This window comes from Trematomus bernacchii, unplaced genomic scaffold (genome assembly GCF_902827165.1).
Source record: "Trematomus bernacchii unplaced genomic scaffold, fTreBer1.1, whole genome shotgun sequence".
Lineage (NCBI taxonomy): Eukaryota > Metazoa > Chordata > Actinopteri > Perciformes > Nototheniidae > Trematomus > Trematomus bernacchii.
Window position 1 is genome coordinate 17,555,635 of NW_022988050.1, and position 19,152 is coordinate 17,574,786.

Here is a 19,152-nt window from a genome sequence, read left to right on the forward strand (position 1 = left end):
TGCAACTGCAAATGTTATGACCACAGCCCACACAATTATGGAGCACATCTTTTTAAATGATTTAATGTTTTTTTTTAATGGATTCAATAGTTTAATTTTTTATTTATTAATTGGAATGTAGTATTTAGGTTGACATCAACCACAGTATGTGATAGGGGCTAGGGGCAATTGCAAGTTAGTCGCACCTGCGGTTTCAAATCCTGATTCTGGTAAACAAAAGAAAGTCCCTGGTTATAATTCTAAGAACTTGTAAAGTGAGAATGCTGCAGTAGCAGAGATAGAGGATGTGATGTTATACGGGAGGACTTCCCGGAGTTCATTGGCCTGTTCGCTCTTTCCCTTTGCAACTCTTTTCAATCTCAGGATGTCTGGGTAATGTAGTTCCGCTGAAATGCAGGCTTCATGGTCTATATAGTTTCGAGTCTGTTAGAATCGACCCTAATCCTACAAAGGCAACACACGTATTTCTGATAAATACGATTTGATCATGCAGTAATTCATTTTTCACGTTACGTGAATTATTTGACTTGAACATGTTCTGATAAAACTCCATATCCCACAATGCTAGTAGTTCAGTGCCCAGGCTCCGTAAACGCGGACGAGGTGGCGAGTGGGTGGAAAATGACTGGAGGGAGCTGTTATCCGGGGCTACAATTAGATATTAGCACCATGAAACGCGTTTTATTTTTTATTTAAGTCGTCTTTTATCTTTTTCAAACTTTGACCGTCCAGCTCTGGAGGGACTCTGCTAACATTAAAGCATTTGAAAGGCATTCTAACACTGTTTTCTTTGCGTCGGAAGTCTCGGAACCCTACTCGCAGATAACCGTTAGTTCTTTTCCGTAGCCAGGATGCCGCGGGACAACAAAACTCCTCTCATCCAGAAAATAGCAAAACAAGCACACATCACCTTCAATGGCTGGAAGCCCTCCGCCAGCGGAGATAATAAACTATTCGCGGAGCAACAAGGGGAACTCGTGTCTTTAGTGACCGCGGTCAGGGCGGCTGACCTGAAAATCGCTCCCCGGAAAAGCAACTCGAGCACCGGGGCAGTGGAGCTCCAGAGCCCCCCGGTCACCTACATGCATATCTGCGAGACGGAGGAGTTCAGCATGGGGGTGTTCCTGCTGAGGAGCGGAGCCTCCATCCCGCTGCACGACCACCCGGGCATGAACGGGATGCTGAAGGTGAATACACCTCCAGTCTGTGGCCTTCAGCCCGCCTCTGTCCTGCGTCTGCCTGTCACTCTACTGGAGCTAGCTACACACAGCTAGCTCAAACAAGCTTATGTCCAGAGGTGGAAGTAGTACTCAGATTCTTTACTTCAGTAAAAGTACTAATACCACACTCAGTGAAACTCAATTTCAAGTAAAATAACTGCATCAAGAATATTACTTAAGTCAAAGTATTTAAGTTTGATAATGAAAATGAAATATTAGGAGTGAAAGTACTCATTACAGAAAAAAAACATTGATATATTAGAAACATTTAAAATAGCAAAAGCAGCAAAATGTCTCATTTCAAACGCTGGAACTGTGAAATATGTTTGAACCATAGACTGTATATATTTGAACAGATAACTTCTTGGCTGAATTGCTGCCAATAAATGTTCTGTAACTAGTAAATACATCTGTAAAGTTAATGGAGTTAAAAGTACAACATTGGCTTCCAAAATGTATTAGAGACCAAGTATAAAGTAGTAAAATGAAAGTGTAAGTACCTCAAATGTGTACTTAAGTACATTACTAATGTTATTAGTAACTTTCCACCACTGCTTATGTCTCACACAAATTGAGAAGTGACTTGTACTGGGTTTGTGATTCAATTCACAAAGTAAATGAAGTCATGAAGTTCAAAAATAATTAAGTTCCAACTCAAATTCACCAATGGTTATCGGACCCTACGTACAGTACGTGTGAGGTCTAAAGTTGTCACCTTTGTCAAAACCGAAGTCGGGCAAAGTTAGAGTTTATAGTACTACATTTAGTTTGTGTTTATTTTTCTATGCCAGAGAACATGACATATAATCATAATTATAACAAACTTATAATTTCTAATTTATATACCTTTCAAACAGAGTTACAAAGGGAATAAAATAATCTTAAAAACAGCGTCTAAACACATGTTGGGGGTCACCATGTTACCTTCTCACATGCAAGGGCCCAATGGCATCATGGGCCCCTGAACATAGAACTGGCAAACCGCTAGGGTTTTTTCTTATGATTTGATATTGTTATTTTATTTATTAATCCCAATAACTTGTTTATAATGATACGTGATACATTTTACCCAAAGGTCCCTGTGTCATGTCACTTTGTGCAAAAGACAGCACTCAAATCCCACATATCCCCATTCTATACGAACTGTGACGGCATTACGAATAGATTGAAAGCCAGGGTTAGGGGGTTAGTAATCTGCGGCCGCGAGCTGTTATGTGCCATCATGACGCGCATGGTGTTATGTTTTAATATATTAGAATGAAGCGCGAGCTGTGTGCTCGAGTCTTCCTGTTTGTCGGCTGAACTCTGCTGCTCCGGGATGAGGGTCTAACAACTTCAGCAGCTACATTACCTACGGTGCGTTCGTTAACAGTAACGGCCCGTCCACACGGCGGCGTGCGTTGAAGCTTCAACGCTTCTGCCCATTCACTTTGAATGGGGTGACGTCACGTTTCGCCGAACTGCATTGTGGGAGCAAAGCGTAGCTTCAGAAGCGTTGCTCGCTGCAAAAGTTGAGCAATGTTCAACTTTTGAAGCTTCGGCGGAAGCGTCAGCCAATCGAATCATATGCCAGTACAAGCTCTAGCCAATCAAACCGCGTGCTTGTGTGTCCGGGGCGGGAGATTCATGTGATTGGTTGTTGGTCGAGTTTCAGCCCCCCCCCCGCCGGCAAGCTTCAACGCACGCCGCCGTGTGCACGGGCCGTAACTGTGCGGACCGGAGTCACTGTTAGAACCGTTCATGTGTTCAGAGCAGAGCTTCCTGTCGGAGCGGCAGAGCGTGATGTGCACTGAAACGTTTTTCTGTCGCAATATTATTTAAGGAATCGTTGAGCTAGTTAGCCAGCATACATTTTCACTATCTGCTAACGTTAGCTTTAGTCTTCGTTTTCTAATAGTTTGTTTCATAGGCTATAAACAGAGGTCGTATAAGTATAGATATTGTACTATAGTAAAGTAGAAGTACTCAGATCTTGTTCTTGAGTCAAAGTAGAAGTACTCAGATCTTGTACTAGAGTAAAAGTAGAAGTACACAGATCTTGTACTTAGGTAAAAGTAGAAGTACCAGAGTGTAGGAATACTCTGTTACAGTAAAAGTCCTGCAATCAAAATGGTACCCAAGTAAGAGTACAAAAGTATTATTATCCAAATGTACTTAAAGTAGCGACAGTAAAAGTAGTCATTGTGAAGATCGGTCCATTTCAGAATAATATATATGATATGTTTTATAATGATTGATCATGAAAGTGTTCTCAAAGCTGGTAAAGGTGCAGCTAGTTTGAATGACTTTGTATACTGCAGGGTAGCTTGTGAATTTACTCCAGGTGGAACTAAAGTCTGATTTAACACTTGATTAGATTTCACGTCATTCATCCAAATATGCAAAGTAACTAAAGGTATTAAATACCATTTACCTCTGAACTGTATGTTTCAAAACATTGAAATACATAAGTAAAGTACAAGTATCTCAACATTGTACCCAAGTATAGTACTTGTTGAGTTTATGAACTTAGTTACTTTACACCAGTGGCTATAAAGATAGAAAGACTAAGCCTTGCACAGAGGCATGAAAATACATTTTCAAAATGCTCAACAGTCCTGCCAAAATTATAAACTGACTGCTACACAATTAAATTAAATGCTTTTATATATTTCTATTGGATGTGACTCTTTAGCGTTTCTGTTATTATTACCACTGCTGCTTTAGTTGTTCTGACTGCTAACATCCTCTGTTATTCCTCATTTTAAAGCCGATATTCCGTGAGGTCGGGGGGCTCGAATCCTTGTCACCTTTTTCATACCTGATGTGTTTGCATCCCTGAAAAATAACAGAGAAGACATTAATTGCAATTGTTGAGCCTTGTAGATACACTGTGATCTGTCAGTTGTAATGTGCATGTGTACATGATAAACTAAGGCATAAAAGTGTTCAAATAAAACTTGTTTTCTTAAGACATTTCTGGTTGTTCATAATTATTTGTAAAAAAATGATTGGTTATTATGCTATGATTTTACTGGTCCGGCCAACTTGAGATCAAATGTAGCTGTATGTTGTCCCTGAACTAAAAGGAGTTGACACCCCTGATGTAGAGAGCTAAGGGAACATCATGAAAGGAAGTCATTAGGTGTACACTGAAAAAACTGAAAACATTGAATTAAATGTATTATGTCAACAGATTTCACATAACTGTACTACGTTAGTTCAAAGTAATAATATTACGTTTAAATAAAAAAAGATTAGGTTCAACTTAATTGTATTGCTTTCAACTAACCTAACACAGTTGTGTGAAATTAGGTGACATAATACATTTAATTAAAGACAACACTTCAGTTTTCCAGTGCAGTGAGAGGAGCACATTTACTTCTAATGGTGACAGCAGACCTTACTTTAAATAACAGTGTCTCAAATGACCAGATACAAGTACAAGCCCTGGTAACCGTTTCCTCTCTCATGTTCAGGTCCTCTATGGGAAGGTGAGCGTCCGCTGTTTCGACAAGCTGGAGAACAACCTGAGCGTCGGCAGCGCCCCCCCCCAGCTGGAGCCTCCGCTGGCCCTGTACCAGACGTCCCTGCGGCGCTCCGTGCTCCGCTCAGTGGTGGAGCTCTCAGAAACCAGCGGGCCCTGCCTCCTCACCCCTCTGCGGGACAACCTCCACCAGATCGACACGGTGGAGGGGCCGGCTGCTTTCCTGGACATCCTGGCCCCTCCGTACAATCCAGACGACGGGCGGGACTGTCACTACTACAAAGTCCTGCAAACTGTGTCTCAGGGGGGGCCGGAGGGGAAGAGCAACGAGGAGCAGCAGGGAGAGGAGAAGGAGAAGGAAGAGGAGACATGGCTGCTAGAGATCCCTCAGCCAGATGACTTCTGGTGTGGGGGGGAAACCGTACCCAGGCCCTGCAGTCTCTTTCTGATCTGAGGGACTGCAGAGATAGTATACTGATATTCATCTACAAGGAGACAGAGTTTTCCACCCATTAGGGTTATCACCTGGAACTCAAAGGGATTGGTGCCTTGCTCGGGGGGCTAGAGGCTCATAGAAACAGGATTGAACACATAAGGACCTCCGAACCTTCCACGAGTAACCTTTCAGTCCTGAGAACTGAGTTGACACGAGGAGTTTGCATTCCTAATATGGTATTTTTCTGCAGACCATTATGTTGCCTTCTACACACATGAATGTAATTAGCCAAACGTTCTGTGAATGATGGGATGTCATTAGGGTCTCTGTGTTTGTGAGGCTTGGAAAGCCCTTTACATTTTATTTTTTCACTCTTCCACATCGTGACGTGTCTTAACGCCAAAGCCTGTGACTACATTGCCTTATTTGTGAATATGAATGTATACTTTAGAGCTGTATTTCAATGGTAGACACTCATTTCTTCTTCCACAATGCACACACTTTATATATGCTGTATTTGTATTTGATGCGTTTAACTTATTCCACTTACATGATTCCTACACAGGCCTGGTGAGCTGATGCATAATGAGCTGATGTTCAGCTACTTGTTCTGTGATGTGTTATACTGTCATTTCACCTACTCTAACTTCATCCACAGTGATAGGGCCTGTGTGATGCCTCATATTTAAGCCTGATGGAAGTCTTTAAACCCAGTCCAGACCAAATGTATAGTCTATGAAAATACATTATATTTTTAAACTGTAGCTATTTTAGAGAATTTTTGCATTTCCCTCTATATCAAACAAACACACTTTCTTCACTAACTCTTACATGTAGCTTGATAAACACTATATCATTCCAGTGTGTGTTACTTTATTTGACATCTCTGCAGACAGCGGCTCAGGTCTACGAGCCACTTTAAAGTGATGCTGTTACTCTGATGTTGAATGTATGTGCAACAATAAAACACATGGTAATAATCATGGAACATCACGTTCGTAGTCCTGTAGTGTTGTTCATTTTTCGGATTGTAGTCAGCAGTCCAATCCTTGTGAAATGATATCATTCTGAGACGTGAAGGGTTGTTTTTGAATGTTGTAATAGTAGAAAAAAAGGGCTGTAATTAATGATATTAATGATGGCTCTAGCACGCATACCGTCAGTGTCTTGGAACTAGCACAAGCTAAGAGGAATTGAATGCAGAGTGTATATTGCACTGCTTTGTTGTGTACATTTGTGACGGTTTAACGTTTTTTCCATATTCCAGCCAAACCTGTGAAAATAAGGTGATAAAATAAGGCTCAGTCAGTCAACTCATCTCACACAGCCACCTCAAACAGCGTCTACTACATGCTTTTAGTTTTCTACCGTTATGATATCACAACATTTCATGTTGAGGCGTATAACCACAGGTCTGTGAGCCAATAGGAAGACAGTACAGTACAAACAATCTAGAAGCAGAGCACAACTCCACCCACTTTCTATGTGTATCTGTTTTACAGTCTTTGAGTCAATGAGCACAATTCACTATTTATATTTGAATTATAACCATTGTAACATGTTTCACAGTCCTGGACTAGCGTTAATGTTAGCATGTCTAACAGCCCTGACAGCAGTGAGTTAGTAAAGGTGTTGGGGTCTACAGTCTAGGACGGTGGTGATGCAGAAAGGGTGGAAGCGTGTGATTTGAACATTTAGAAGAAGAAAGTGAAACAAGTGCAAAGGAATAGAGGCATGTCCTTAAAGGTGGGGGTAGGCAATTTTGGAGAAACCGGCTCGAGATCGCTAGAATTTGAAAATACACAACCGGAACAAATCTGCCACTTCCTTACAGAGCCCCTCCTCCAACACACACGAACGCGCACATGACCAATGAGGGCACGAGATAAGTTTGTGCACAGATGGAAGGCTGACAGGCAGGTAGGCCATCCAATCATTTTAGCCCCGGCTAAAATGATTGGTCGTACTTTTTACAGTACTACGGCTTCCACAGATGAAATGTTTTTATGGATTTGTTGTCAAAGCACTTAAGATATTCATTGCTATCGGGATGTTAAGAGCATTCCATGGAATATAACAAAAAGTGTATCTCGAGCCGGTTTCTCAAACTTACCTACCCCACCTTTAAGTCAGTGTGAGACAGCAGGCGGAGAGAGGAGCTCCAGAAGGACAACGACCCCAACACACAGACCAGAGCCTCGAGGAGAAGACGAGGAACAAGGTCAACGTCCTGAGAGTCTTCTCCCACTCTGAGACACTAAAGAAGATGTGTAGCACGACTTGTATGCAAAGTATAGGTTTTAAAATGTAACAAACTTATATCTGCTGTTAAACCTTTGAAATTGAAATGAGTTTATCTCTAAGCGGATGGAAATCCTCTATAAAGCAGGTGTTCTGTTTCCATCAGCAGCTCTGTGAAGCTTTAGTTCTTTTGTTGAATAAACAAACTGCTTCTCTACTGTTTCCTTTCATTATCTTTCAGAATATATGATTCAAAACCAGCGGTGCAAGTAACTGTTAGTAACGCTATTACTGCACTTAAGTACTTTTGACTTAATAGCACATTTCAGAGGGAATTGTTGTACTTTTTCTACTCCACTACATAGTTACTTTTATTATGAAGATTTACGACCATTGTTAATATGACAAGCTTGTAATTGCAAATGCCTACACTTTTGTACTCTTATTTAGGATTTTCATGCAGGACTTTTACTTGTAATTGCATATTTGTACATTGATATATGCGTTTTTTACACAAGTAAAGGATCTGTTTACCACTACTTGACACAGTGCTAATATTCATGTCTGCATGTTCACACACTTGGCTACACACTCCGACACAGTGGTAGTCAGTCAGGTCAGTGGCAGTCAGTCAGGTCAGTGGCAGCCGCTCATATTAAATGCAATTATCCTCAATTTTCAGAGTAAAGTCTATCAGGCCGGTTGATCAGTGTGTGGAAGACTTGTGGTGCAGCGTGAACAAGAACAGTCTTTATTGGTAGCGGCTCGTTCAGATTTCAGATGTGTCTTTTTCTCATGGTCAGATGCTTTGGTGTCACACTCACTAAAGACTGTTGTAACTTGTATTTATTAGGAAATGTTCCATAATCTGAATTCAACAACATAAGACGAGAGAAGGTGCAGTATCACACACTGATTATCAGGAGCAGTTACACATCTCTTCCTATAGGACTGTCGCTGGACTTTAAGTCCATTTGAAATCATCTTAAATCATACATTTTGTAATTATTGATTTCTATTTCTGTTTTTTTGTATGTCTTTAACCTTGCTACACAGAGCACTTTGGGCTGCGTTTTTGTATTGAATGTGATATACAAAGGAGGTTATTAACCATTCGTAACCAGCATACATTCATTAACATTATAACTATAAAGTGAAAGCAGATCGTAGTGTTCATTCATGCATTTCCTAACAACTAGATCCTCCTGTGTGGACACCAAGAAGTGGAGGCTATTGTAATATCAAAAGAGGATACATTTCAGTACATGAACTGAAACAGTTCTTATATTTGATTACAATGACATGATGTGGTGAGGCCTTACATGACTTATAGACCATTTGTATTTAATGTACTGCTTATACTGTAAATGCCTAATAAAGAGGGTTAAAGGGAAGTGTGAGCAGACGTTCAGTAAGGGGGGGGGGGGGGGGGGGGGTAGGAGGACAGTGAGGTCTTTGTGTAGCTCAGGATGACTTTCTACAGAATCGGTCATTTGGACTTGCGGTCAACTTGGCGTCAGAAGAATAAAGATGTTACAGATTACAGCAGGCTTCATGCCGCTTCTTAAAAGAGAAATGTGTATTCCAGAAACCAAAGAAGAAGATTAATATCCCTTTAATCTGTGTGTCGGGGGGGCGACCTATACCTCTATTAGAAAACTGCACCTTCCTATCTCCAGAGCTGTGTACCCCAGACCATTGTAAAGTATTGGATTCTCCCACGGTGGCATTGCTCAATGAAAATACAGTCCTTTCTGGTCATAAAGGCTTTCAGCTGACATCCAACAAGTCCATTCAACAACCAATCATTTACTAATTATTATTATTATTATTATTATTATTATTAATTAAGACAAATGTGACTTCGTATTTGAAAAAACCCCCAGTTTATTCATATTGTGTTAAATAAAGAAATGTTGAACAACCTCACCACAGTTCAGTCACTTCATCCTGGATTGTGCTCGGCTGACACATTGAAGTGACACATATTGTTACTCCTCAAGATGCCGGAGATGCAAAGGGACAGGACTTATAGTGAAGTCACATGTTAGTCCAGTACCACAGAGCAACACAATAGCAGTTTGGGAGAGTGGAATAAACAAACAGCAGAATGACCCATAAGGTATTTTGTTCACACTCATTCTTTATATATGAATATTCTCCTAACACACATCTAAATGCTGAATAAAGCTTTTAGTGTTTACTTTAGGTAGGTTACTTTTAGGTTTTCTATAAGGTGTTTTTTTCACATAATATCAATGCCTAAATGAAAATGTGCATTTGTAAATGTAGGCATTAGTAATCATTGACTCATGAACTTGTTATGTAATGAACCTTCAAGTCAAAGCTCTTTAAGTGAAATGGAAACAGGGGTCCGGCAGCCCACTCCGCAGACTGATGGTTTCAATGATACGGACAGAGGAAATAAAACAACCAAAAAACCCACTAAAGTTTACAAATAAACATCACACAGATTTCAGCTGGTCAAATGTAAAAGGACTGCGTGTTTCTACTGAGTTCCAAATAAAAAGGATTTAACAATTATGGAATCATATATCAAAAAGTCTTGCACTCCATATTGAATGTAAGGGATTTGGGCGTTATCTTCCTGGAAGGAGACTACATTTGACTGTTTAAGCTTTTAAGGGAGTTTGAGTTTTTTTAAATCAATATATTATAAGTTAAGGGTACGCAAATAGAAATAAAGAGTAAGGAAAATGGAACATAAGGATGCTGTATTTCTCTACCAACATTTGATTGGAAGGTTTACATGGGGGGCTTAAGTGGGGTATTTGGACTTGTGACCTCAGTATTTCTAAATCTTTGCAAGGCTGCCTGTGGACATGGTGATATTGTATTCTATACCTTACACCTTTATTTCTACATTCTTCTAAACAGTAGTTGAAATAACGATCCCTTATATTGCATCCAGGGGTTCATCTAAAGGAGAGTTCAGACACAGAGTCTCTAAACACCCTCTCTCTGAAGAAAGTGCACACACCAGATCCTAGCTGTTTATAACAAAGCGTTAAACCTAAATAACAAGTGAGTGGGTGAACACTTTGAGTCAGAAATGCCAATAGTGACGCAGTGTGGGATTTACCCAAATGGCATTTCCAACATCAACAGCTTCAGTCTTTTTATAATTACAGATAAAAGAAATGTATTGCAGAGACGCTTGGGTTCCATGCGCATCTCGCCTGACTGCGCTGTTCTCCAGTTAGGAGTAATAAAACAATCTGAGATGTGTTTATCATTCACATATATTTAATAAGTCTCAAGAGACACGTCACAACAAAAGGGTCAAGTCGGTAAGAGTTCAACATATTTACATTCCAACATTGTTTTACACATGAACCACAACTGTTAGACGAGACGAAATGTGTACAAAAATAGATTCTTCAAACTTTACATATTAAAGGACAAATGTACATTGCATTAGAAGCGTCCTTGAATCAGTCAGTGTACAAAAAGACACAAAGCAAGGCACTAAAGGGGAATTATGGTCATTACAATCATGTTAGAATGAACACTTCAATTCAATAACTTAAACTGTTTTCTTTCTTTAAACCGTTATTGCAGTTATCTCACATTTATACGCGCAGCCTGTTGCGCGCTCTATAGTTGGCCTATGAGTTGGCGAAATTAAAAAAGTCCCCTTTATATTACAACCGCCTTCAGTATTCTTATGAATGAATGGCTATTTATTTTATTTTCAGTAGACTGTACAGGCAAAGTGCATTCGTGTCAGACGGAATGGGTGGATGTGCGTAAAAGCGCACCACTGCACAAAATATCTTGTTCGTTCCCATCCTGCAGGTTATGCTGCTCTCTTTAGTTCACAACATTCAAACACACCGAATCATTATTTAAAAGTCCTTTTCTTTAAGTGGTTAGTGTGCGCCACGCTGCCGTTACAAAAACGTTTTCCCGGGAAACTATGAACACATCCCGCCAGATGTGCTGATGGCGCCTGACGGCCGCTCCAACCCGGAGCTGCTGGAGGAAGAGGAGGACGAGGAGGACACAGTGGAGGACTTCCTCTCCTTCTGTCTCAGGTGGATCTTAGTGTGTCTCTTCCTCTCGTCGCTCCTGGCAAACTTGCGCCCGCAGAACTCACACGCGAACGGCTTTTCTCCCGTGTGCGTGCGGATGTGCGTGGTGAGGTGGTCGCTGCGGCTGAAGTTTCGCATACAGATGCGGCACTGGAACGGCTTGTGTCCGGTGTGGATCCGGATGTGTCTGGTCAGTTCATCGGAGCGGGAGAACCGCCGGTCGCAGCCCTCAGCCGGACACGGGTACGGCCGCTCGTGGATGGGCGTCTTACTGGGTCGGTTAGGGTACTTTCTGGGCCGCAGGATCGGCCTCAGGGGCAGGTTCTGAGGGCTGTAGGCAGAGGGTAGCCTCGTCGGTCCACATTCGGAGCCGCCAGTACCCGGACCCCCCAGCGTAAAGTTCCTGATAGTGTTCAGCGGGGTCAGAGGTGGAGGGACACGGAAAGTGTCAAGCGGACATGGACCGAACGGTTTCCGATCTTGGATACCTGCAGGGAGCATGTCCCGCTGGCAAGCCGGCTGGAAGAAGCCCGAGTAGTCGGGGATGATGGGGAACAGCCCAGGCGCGTCGCTCCCGGGCTGCTTGGGCGAGGAGTAAGAGGGCGGCGGGTAAGAGGCGATGGGGCAGGTGGGGGACAAAAACGCAGAGGGGTCCTGGTACATCTCTCCACAGCCAGAGGAGGAGTACGGAGGTGGAGGAGAGTACATGTGGTGGTGATGGTGATCTATCTCAGCCTGGTTCTGAGCCGCCATGGTGCAACTCAAATTTCCGCTGGAGAAGTGATTGGGAGATCCAGAAGAAACCGGGGAGGAGGACGCTGAAGAGGAGGGACAAGGAGGTGGTGGTTGGGCCACGTTAAAGAGGCCCGAGACGATGTTGATCACTCCCTCGGGGTTCCAGTTACCTGGATACTGGGAGTCGAAGGAGAACTTTCCCATGTAGGTGAAGGTCTGGTTGCGGTGTTGTGCGGGCTGAGAGAAGCCGTTGGAGTATGAGAGGTCCAGAGAGCGCTTCTCCATGCTCAGATCTGCACTCATCAAGCCATCTGCGGACACAAAACAAACAGGTCTTTAGTGAGGCAACACAAACCTGATTAAGATGTTCACACTGGACAGGACATTGGGCTTAAGTGAGAGAAAGCCGCTGCGCTTTTTCCCCCTCATTACGCACGAAATCTGGTCTTATTACCTTTATATAAAAAACATATTTTCTTATAATGGATTCAAATGCAAAACAACATTTTGAGGATGAAGATTTTTTTTTCTCACAATTAGTGAAACACTCACATAGAGACAACTTTTCCTAAATGAAAATGTCCTTAATATAGCCTTCGCTCCAAAGTTTGTGATCTTACCTGCCATGTTGATCTGGTCGTAATGAGCTCCAAGGTCTCCGTTAGGGAAGATAGCCACAGAGGTCTGCAGGCTGGAGCCCATGTCATCCACCGGGTACACGCTCTCTGATGCGGGGTGCACGAACCCCCCGAGATTCACCGGCACCTTCTCCAAAGTTTTAGCCGTCATTGTAACGATCTACAATGCCGCGTGTGCTCGCTCTCTCTTGTTTTTATGTTCTTTTCCTTAAAGGCTTTTAACAAATCAGAGTGTGTAGCGCTGGGTCACCACTGCATGTCTCTGTCTGTCACCGGGTGAGAGAGGATGAACGCCGCGTGTCTGGTGCGCCTCATGCGCTCTGATGTGAATGTCAACACCGCGTAAAGTAACTCTATTTGGGAACGGTGGCCCTGGCACTAGTATGTTTATATGGGGAACCTTTTGAATGCGGCTGCTACGTCATTACCCATATATGGAGTGGGAGGCGCAAGGAGAGAGGCGCTGCCGATGCTGATTGGCTGGAAGGCTCCGTGACGATTTAAAAGGGAATCACTTGTCAATGGAAGCACCCGCTGCTGCAGGAGAGATAAACCGGACTGTTTCCACTCGCTGATACACTGAGATAAACTCCTACAAAACAACACATCAACAAAACCCACCAGAGTGAGCGAACGCATCTCTAATTCTTAACATTTCCTTTACAAAATATTATTTGTTATACATGTATTCTACAATGTATTTTATATCGTTCTGATATAGAAAGAGGAATTCCGGTTTCTTAACCCATAAAAGGTATAATCCGGTAAACAGGGGAACGTCCCCCATACTCCCATATTTGGTTTTGATTCCGGAATATGATCATCGGAAAGTGACGAGTTCTACCGATCTGAGCAGAGAAGCCTGGCACAACCACAAGCAAATGATCCGGTCAGAGAGCTGCGCGAGGCTGCTCGGAAACTTCTGTCAGGGTGATTTGACTATGCTCTAGGAAAAAGAGATTCGGTTCACTGACGAGCTCAATATAGTCACAAAGACATATTTACAGCCAGGGAAAGTAAACTAATTTTTGTAAAGGCGTAGGTGGTGGGCCATGTGAAATAAACAAAGCAGAATGAATGCTATAAAACACCGATGGCAACATAAATAAGGACACGTTTCATTTATGTTCGTTATAAAAAATAATTGTATATGTATTACCCTCGTGGGATGTCGGATTTTGTTATAGATCCCAACTTGCCCCCATTCTAATATATATTTATATTTAAAAATAGAGGAATTATAACAAAAATGTGTGCATTATACTCCAGAAAGTAAGTCAATATGTAGGCCTATAATAGACCTACAAAATAAAACTAAACAAAAATAACACTGTTTATGATATGAAAAGGGATTGTTTTACTCTCTATTTCTCCTTATTTAGAGTATATTTATATGAAATAAATAATTTCCCTTGCAGCCTTTTGTACTCTCCATAAATATTTTGATGCACATTGTTAAAGACGTGTTTTCTAATCCTGGGAGAGTTGTGTGCCCTCCTGTGGCCTCATGGGGAATTGTGCCTCCACCCCCTCCTCTCTTCTCTCTGTTGGATCTGGTAAAAGTTCCCCCGTGGGTGGATAAAGTTGACAGACAGACAACAGATAAAACTGGGCAATTTGGGTGGAATATAGTTTCCATGTTGTGTGTTCGAGCCACATTGTGTTGTGATCTAAATATAGCTATTACTGAGGTGAGGGTGTCAGACTTTTGAAGTCAACTGTTCATTGATGATGTCAAAGGAAACCTTTACTGAGCAAATGGATAAATAAAACTGCAGAGGTTTTTTTAAATACATAATATTTAAGCGAATTATGATTACAAAGTGCCCTACGGGACGACAGGGGACAGATAGCTAAAAAACACCCATTCCCATTAATCATATTGCTAAAGTTGGTTAACATGATAACCAACTCATGATAAAGTCATCCTCGTGATTTATCCACCAGAGAAATGATGACATCAGAAAGGAAGCTCTTCAACTCCCATTCTGTGTGATAATGATGGATCTAAGCCTTTACAGTGGTTTTTAGAAATACTGACATTATAAACCCTGGAAAAGGCTTTTATAGATAAGGAGGTTTTTTGATTTGTCTTTCTGAGGCACTTTTGCCCAGATAGAAATATCCTGACAACTTCAGACATTCATGATCCACAGAGGATGCATCTTACTGATTTTTGTAAGAAAAGTTATTTTGTTATTTTTTGGTTTATCCATCCTATGAATGTTCAGCAATTCGAGCGATCAGTGCGCCTTCACAAGCCCCTGCAGAACCTGCTATATACAAATTGATAATGAGGGTTTTACACAAAGTATAGCACATTCATGCTCCCTGGATGATGAACCGCAATGACTTTGGTGATTATGTTGACATTATCCTGAATATATAAATTTCTTTATTGTTTTGGTATGATGGATGACAGACAGTCGACAGACACACAGCCAGAAAGGACTTACACTGCCAATGCTGTTTCACTTTTTAGAACTACTGTTTAACTATCACTTTTAGCATCACTGCCACTGCTGCTTGTGTTACATACTGTTGAAACCCTGATATCATCAATCCTGCTTCACAAGTAGTTACGTGTCTTTCCATCTAACATAAGGTGTGACTAATGAGACAAGTGTTTAAATAGCTTCAGAGTGTCTCATTCACACACACATCCCACACATTCATCAGCACACTAGTCAATAAAGCCTGTCAATAACAGACCTATCATTAAAGACATGCCCCGAGTGTGTGTGTGTGTGTGTGTATGTTTGTGTGTGTGTGTGTGTGTATGTGTGTGTGTTTGTGTGTATGTTTGTGTGTGTGTGTGTGTATGTTTGTGTGTGTGTGTGTGTGTGTGTGTTTATGTTTGTGTGTGTGTATGTTTGTGTGTGTGTGTGTGTGTGTGTATGTTTGTGTGTGTGTGTGTGTGTATGTTTGTGTGTGTGTGTGTGTGTATGTTTGTGTGTGTGTGTGTGTGTGTGTGTGTGTGTGTGTGTATGTGTGTATTGTTCCTGACGTTTGAAATAAAATTACCAAAAGCTGGCATGTTTCAATAGATCGGTGAGTAAGGGATGTCCTACTGTGGGAGAAAACAGATGTCTATAAAAATATATTTCCAATTAATTCCACTGCTATGAATTAGTCATTTTACGTTGAAGTCTAACCGTAGGACACTTTCAGTTCACTGTTCACAAAAGTTCACACAACTTCACACAAGAGGAGGTATTTAATGCTGTTCAATGTAGTTTGAAGCCTTTAGGTTATGGTAAATGGACTGCATTTATATTGCACGTTTCCAGTCTTTATGATAACTTTTACATATGCAAGTCAGCATTCACCCATTCCCACACAATCATACAGAGGACACACAATCATACAGAGGACACACAATCATACAGAGGACACACAAGCATACAGAGGACACACCAATATGTTGACTGCAGGCCAACTCTGTGGATTGGTGGAAGAGCGCTCTGCATGCTGAGTCACAACCACGGTTAAAGGCAACTAAACACTTGCATTGTATGTAGTTTCTGTTTGTGATTGTTTTGGTGGATCGGTGTGGAGGGGGGAGCTGTCCTACAGAGCTCAACTGGATGAGTGTGTTTGAAACTGGTAATGTGGGTCTGGCCTGCAAAGAACACAATAAAGACTCAATAAAGGCTCATCTCAAAGATGTTGGATGTCGTTGAGGTCAGTGCCCATACAGCCCCATACAGTTAATACAGTAAAAATCCTAGGACCCCCCCACAGTTTGGCCTGGATTATATCTGCCGGTCTATGAGTATTCTTGAACGTCCTGATCCGCCCTGTACATGCTCACAATTAGAATGCTACCATGCTGATGTTTACCAGGTACAATGTTAACCACCATAGTTTAGAGCAGTGGTTCTCAACTGGTCAGGCCTCGGGACCCACTTTTTCCTTTGTCAATAAATCGCGACCCGACATTTTGAACCACTCAAATCTATTAAACTAAAAATCATGCTGTAATATATATACGCTTTTCAGCATACAATATTAATCAAAGTGAAGTACAGTGCATATATCCCTTATATCCCTTCACAGAACTAAAGTATGCTTTTAAATAAGATTTAATGAGATGATGGAATCAAAGATGAACTGTATCACATAAAAAGGCTAGCAGCAAAGATGTTTTATTGAGAAGATGATCACGACGTGACAGAAGTTTTCAAAACCGTTTATGGTCTCCGGTACTTCCAGTCCAACGCCTACTGCATGCACAGCGTTAGAAAATCTAAAAAAAAGTCAACTTTTTTTTTCCTTCACTCTCACATCCGCGACCCATTCAAAACGGGTCCGCGTCCCACCAGTTGAGAACCACTGGTTTAGAGGGTTAGCATGCTAACATTGGCAAATTAGCACCAAAAATGTACCACAGGTTAGGCGGAGAATGTGTAATTGACATACATTGGATAGTTAGCAAGATATTTCAGTGCAACCAAATATGGCAACATTATTGAGAGGAAAAGCCAGATGATCACTTAAAGTTGCCTCTCCTCGATACCATGAACTTCTGTACAAAATGTTTTGTAATCCATCTAATAGTTCTTGATATATTCAAGGACTGACCAAAGAACATATCCATTACCCACCGCACCACACCGTTAGCTGCAGGCATGTGCACACATAGACATCAAAGTGGGCTTGAGCCCCTGCCCTTTTTCTTCCTCCAGAGAAAGTGCCCTTTTTCCCCCCTTTTTTATTTTGAATAAATGAATATATATCTACTGCTGTTTGCGCACAGTTTCCCTTTCCAAAAATGTATTGATTGAATACAAAATTAAAATATTAGGTCGGGAGATTAGACTGTGAAGCTCCGATGCTCTCTCTACCCTCCCTCCCTCCCTCCACGTCTCCTGCACAGCGGTGCGGACATCGGCAGTCACTTCAGACAGACAGGTAGCAGCACCTCCCACTTTACTGTGCCATGTTATGCCGGCTTTTCTTGGCTTGTTTGAAGGTGAGTGGTGATGAACAAATTACTAAACTGCCAGTGCCTCGAGTTTACAGCTAATTAGCTAAAAGACAATAATGTAGTGATCACTTATTAATACATAATTCACTCATGGAACTACAGGTTGGGGGTATTGTTCCGCACGGACACTTATGCTTACTGTACCTCCGGGGTATATACTGTGTCCTCCTTCCTTTCTCTTTCTCTTCTCTACTCGGACTGCAAGCCAGCAACATGTGCTTTTCTGCTCCTCAATAAAGTTACCTTTTGCACCTTCGATGCACCGCCTCCGACTCCTATCTCTCGGCACTACACTGGTGACCCTGACGTAAGTCTCGCAGAAGTTTCCGAGACTGGACCGAACATGGCTAGAGAGGCCGTTTTTCGCAAACTGCCGGAGATTTTTGGAGACCTCCGTGGCTGCCACGTGCACACAGACTGAGGCTCGGTGCGCCCCCCACGGAATGGCTGAGGACGTCGCTCGCCATTCCCACATTGTTTCGGCACTGGGAGACAGCAAGCCTTCCGACTACATGGAGACGATACACGACCTGCTAGGTACGGAAGAGCCTGATTTTTTTCATGGAGCTGTTTCTCCAGGACATGCGGCAGCCTGGACATGCAGCCTGGACATGCAGCCGCTAGCGTGGAGCCTCGCGCTTTAGCCGAAGAAGCTGACCGGTTCTTCCTGGCCGCCCGGCGATTTACCACTGAGGTGCTGGCCACTACACGCAGCGGCACCTTCCCTGGTAGAGGCACGCCGCCTAGCAGAGGCTCCGAGGCCGACGACATCGACTGACGGCTACCGGCTTACAGCTAGCGGCCGTCGACACCGGCTAACAGCTAACAGCTACCAGCTAACGACGACAGCTAACGACTAGCAGCTACCAACGACTAACAGCTAACGGCTAACGATGACAGCTAACGGCTAGCAGCTAACGGCTGGCTGCTTCCATGTGTTAACATCTGACTGTTAACATTTTTTTTTTGGTGGTGGAGGAGGTTCGACCAAGCCTGGTTGACCTCGTGTGGATCCTCTCACAATTTCACCTACCTGTTTTTGATAGTGGACAGGACGCCTGGGTGGCGCAATTCTGGACCCCGTCTGGCCTCTCCCCTGTCCACGGCTCCTGCCTCCCGGGGATGCTGCTCCTGCCTCCCAGGGATGCTGCTCCTTCCTCCCGAGGACTTCGTGCCCGCCGCCGCTGCGCCCTCGCCTGTGGCCGGGCTGCACTCCTCCCTGCTGGGGACCACCGGGATATTCATGCCCGTCCCCACGTCGCGGCTCAGCGACCCAGTTTTCTACGGCTAATGTACTGTACTTAAGGGGAGACACTTAAAGTGAATACAGTAAAATGTGTATCTAATAACGTCATCACAATCGCCACATTG

The 19,152-nt window shown here is 42.7% G+C and overlaps 2 protein-coding genes across 2 annotated transcripts; one reads left to right on the forward strand and one right to left on the reverse strand.

The window, feature by feature from the left end:
- Positions 1–603: 603 nt before the first annotated feature.
- On the forward strand, positions 604–6,115 carry adoa (2-aminoethanethiol (cysteamine) dioxygenase a). Its single transcript, XM_034118866.1, is given in 3 exon segments — positions 604–1,187; positions 4,679–5,104; positions 5,106–6,115. Coding segments are annotated over 3 exon segments (792 nt in total). The 5' UTR covers positions 604–851; the 3' UTR covers positions 5,136–6,115.
- A 4,509-nt stretch (positions 6,116–10,624) lies between these two features.
- Positions 10,625–13,127, reverse strand: egr2b (early growth response 2b). The gene is made up of 2 exons (XM_034118964.1): positions 12,774–13,127; positions 10,625–12,464 (listed from the first exon to the last, which is right to left on the reverse strand). The coding sequence occupies exons 1-2, from the start codon at positions 12,940–12,942 to the stop codon at positions 11,302–11,304; spliced, it is 1,332 nt and encodes a 443-aa protein (XP_033974855.1). The 5' UTR covers positions 12,943–13,127; the 3' UTR covers positions 10,625–11,301.
- Between the last annotated feature and the right edge of the window lie 6,025 nt (positions 13,128–19,152).

Coding starts and splice junctions, on each gene's coding strand:
- egr2b (XM_034118964.1), bottom strand. CDS start 12,942: ATGACGGCTAAAACTTTGGAGAAGGTGCCGGTGAATCTCGGGGGGTTC. Junction 12,465..12,773: donor CGACCAGATCAACATGGCAG/GTAAGATCACAA, acceptor TTGTGTCCGCAG/ATGGCTTGATGAGTGCAGAT.